The sequence below is a fragment of the Pinus tabuliformis genome, chromosome 4_2, assembly GCF_031772625.1.
Source record: "Pinus tabuliformis cultivar Carrire ecotype Pingquan chromosome 4_2, CPIR1, whole genome shotgun sequence".
Lineage (NCBI taxonomy): Eukaryota > Viridiplantae > Streptophyta > Pinopsida > Pinales > Pinaceae > Pinus > Pinus tabuliformis.
The window spans coordinates 722,190,921-722,194,574 of NC_142304.1; the positions used below are offsets into that span (position 1 = coordinate 722,190,921).

The following is a 3,654-nucleotide window of genomic DNA, read 5'->3' on the forward strand; positions in this document are numbered from 1 at the left end:
AACTGCTCATATCAGAATTTCTCGCCACATATACGAACTTGTTTTTACGATCTCTCTTTATCTTCTTTTACAGAGATCGATCAAACTGCTCAGATCAGTATTTGTCGTTACAGATTTCTAAGTTTCTATCATTATAATTAAATAATATAATTATTAAAAAAAAGGGATGAGCTTCAATTTTTAATATTTTTGTCATGCCCCAAAACATCACTGTTTTCACGAATCGGAGACTTCACCAATTTAGTGTGCACCTATGCTCGAGCTTACACCCAATTTAAAACACAATTTAGTGACATCAACAGTAATCTTGTTCCGTAATGGTCAAAATATATGGGGTTTGGAACAGCTCTAAGCTGTATAGAGTTGTGTTTAAATTAAATCACGAGATTTGTGGGACCAAATTTCCTGATTTAACTATTAAATCATATTTTTGAAAATACACTGAGGGACCAAATTTTCCTATTTAACTATTAGACCCCATCTCTCAGACTACACCTAACTATTAAATCACATCTTCGAGACTAATGAATAAGAAATTTACTACCAAAACTACGGTTAAAAACAATATAGAGATGCAAATTAAATAGAGATACTTTAGCAAAGCGAGAAAGAAAAATCTACATCCAATATAGAGATGCAAATTAAATCGAGGTGCTTTAGCAAAAACAGAAAGGAAGATGTACGTACACATACGGTAAAAGGCCACCCCAATGAAAAATGCAAAGGAAAGTCATAGTGTATATACCAAATAATTTAAACATTAACACCAAACTTTAACATGGGGAGTTTACAACAGAAGTTTTGGTTGTTAGCTTTCAGATGGACAGACTCCGTTGTTGACCTCCACTAGCACTGAAGTTTTACGAGCAGCAGGTTAGATACTCATATTCACCCCAGGCGGCAGAAAAATGGGATGTTAAGATGTTAAAATCTCGTGTAATCAATATGTCTCACAATTCTGGAAAGTCTGCTGTAAACTTTTCCAACCGATTCAAAGAAAGGGGGTCTTCGTCTAAGAAATGTTGCGAGCAGCGGGTTGATTACATATAACCGGCAGTTTCCAATGTCCATGCCGCAGAAAAATCCCCCTCAAAGGACATGTCTTGGCTGATAAAATCTTTGTTCGTATAATCCTCCGCGTGGCTCGCATCCCACGCATTTTCCAACAAAGCAAACTGTTGATAATTCTGAAATTCTTCTACAAAATCCCAATTTTCACCCTGCCATTTCAGATCGGGGGTCTCGGACAAACCCTCGGCGGTGAAGGTCTCCTTAGGAGGTTGACAGAACTCGTTCTTAGAGTCCAGAATGGGGGGGCTCGAGGGAATGCCGAGCTCGTCGTCTGAAGCCTCTAGGAGGTAACACAGATCAACATGTGAGTCCGAAAGTAGAGTTTGTCCCTCATGGGCACTACAAATATCGTATGCCGGCGAATTATCCCCCGAGATGGAACCATAAAAAATCGAACATGTAGTGCTGATCTCTTCCTCCAGGCTTCTCATCACACCACTTACGAAATCCTCACTGGAAGCGCATTCTTCATTTTCTTCAGGGGTTTTGTCCAACTGTGGCAAATGATGAAACAGATCCGTTTCTTCGCCAATGCCATTGAAAGAGCGTTTGGACTCCCGCACGTCAGTGGAGTCCGGCAGAGCCTCCGGCTCTAGGCACCGCTTTCTGAGCGTGGCAGACATGGTTGAAAGACGGGACGGAGATTCGAACACGGAACACAACGGTGATGATAGTTCGGCTGCAGCGAAGAGCTGCTGTAACTGACAATATGTATAACAGAGCAGATATGCTACAGGCTATAGCAGGATTTGCTGTATGCAACTCAGGGGAAGCTATATATTTATATAGCTTTTGTGATCTGGCTTAAGTCGGAAGAGTCTGGCAAACGGAAAGGGAGGTTAAAGAATAAAATCGAAGGACTCCTGTGCGCTATTTCTCCCACTTAAATATTGGAATAAAGCTTTGCTTCATTAGTGGATGTCAATCGTTCAATCACTAGATGATATCGCAGAACAATTTCCACCGCGTGGACCTGTAATGTGACCTGCCAGTAGAAAATAATTTTAGGTTTAGGATTCGCGTCAATGTATGGGCAAAGAGTATTATCATGCTGAATGTGCCTATCCATTATAATATATTTGACTATTGTGGGTGCATTACTAGTGCACCCTTATCGAAAAGGGTATACCATTTTCCTGAAATCATAAAGACAGTCATAAAACGCAAAAAAAAATTCATGGCATAATTTTGTATTTCTTACCAATCTTTCATAATGCGCAAGGATTTAAAACTAGTGATAGATATTAATCTTGGAAAGTTTATGTTAAATCAGCGTATTATGAGGCATAGCTTAAATTTGTTGATAAGCTTCATCACAACTATGACTAATGTAGGCCCAATGTGATGATGGATGTGATGTTAAACATATATATAAATAAATAATGTATAGCCAGACATGAATTAAATATGTACCCTTTTTTATAAATTTCGGAACCGACTTTGCGTAAGACATAAACAAATAACAAATAATTTCACCAGTGAAAAGAAACAACCTCCTACCTTGTTGGAGGTTAAAGTCTTCGTGGACCCTTTGCACAATACATGGATGTTGCCATCCGAAACCCCAGGCACTTCACGATAACTACAACACCCAACGGGTTCAGAAATGATTCACTAGAGCACCGGCACCACGCTACCTTAATTTTATTTCGATTTGTGTAATTTGTAGTTCTATTTCATTTGTGTAATCAATATTTGTAGAGTTATGGTTCTATTAATGTATTAGAACTTTATAGGTTATCTATAAAATTTTGTAAATAACTAAATCTAATATTTGACATATACTTCCCAATGCATTAATAAAATTATATCTCCACCGTAAACATAGCCCCCTCAAGGCCCCGCAGCCTTGCAGAACGCGGTCCGCCGCTAGACGGACAGACAGACGTGAGGGGCACGCAGTGATGCACGCAGTGATGAATTATTCCGTGTTAAATGGGGTATCTATGGCAACGAAGAAACATCAGTTCCTAGTCAGTCAGGGAAGAAAAGGTGTCAGAACAATGCCCGTCTCAGTCATGTGAAAACACGCAGCGGCACAATCAGAGGGTAAACGTGCAATAATGTCATATTTAAAAGGAAACACCATGGAAGATTTCATATCTGCAAGATCGGAACGCAGAAGCTTCAATAGGAAAATTATTAAATAAAATAAAATCTACAAAACAAATCAACAAAAAACTGGCCCACAAGGTCATTAGGAAAATTATTAAATAAAATAAAATCCTCAAAACACTGGCCCACAAGGTGATATAAAAATGATCGTACCCAGACAGGCGAAAGTAAATTGAGATTCCCAAAAATTGATGGAAGCCCGCACTGACGTGACAGGGAAATAAGAGCGCCCGATCAAATTTGAATGGTAGTCATTTTAAATAAGTCTGTAAAATTTATTGCAAGGAGAGTAAATGGCAGAAAATAAGAAAATAATAAGCATGTTATTGGAGGGTTAAATATGTTTATTTTTCGATTTAAATAACTATATTATCAAATAGTGGGTATATATAGTTCTTGCGCAATGTCAGATTAGTTATTTGTTGCGGTAGTAAATTGTTTCTATTAACATATTTTTCCAGTTAAATA

At 38.2% G+C, this 3,654-nt stretch overlaps 1 protein-coding gene across 1 annotated transcript; it reads right to left on the reverse strand.

Moving 5' to 3' along the window:
- Positions 1–711: 711 nt before the first annotated feature.
- On the reverse strand, positions 712–2,078 carry LOC149171590 (uncharacterized). The gene has a single exon (XM_089427517.1). It carries the CDS (start codon positions 1,692–1,694, stop codon positions 1,041–1,043), a length of 654 nt encoding a protein of 217 aa, XP_089283643.1. The 5' UTR covers positions 1,695–2,078; the 3' UTR covers positions 712–1,040.
- Positions 2,079–3,654: the final 1,576 nt, after the last annotated feature.

Excerpts from the sequence above, each read along its gene's own strand:
- LOC149171590 (XM_089427517.1), bottom strand. The coding sequence starts at position 1,694 with ATGTCTGCCACGCTCAGAAAGCGGTGCCTAGAGCCGGAGGCTCTGCCG.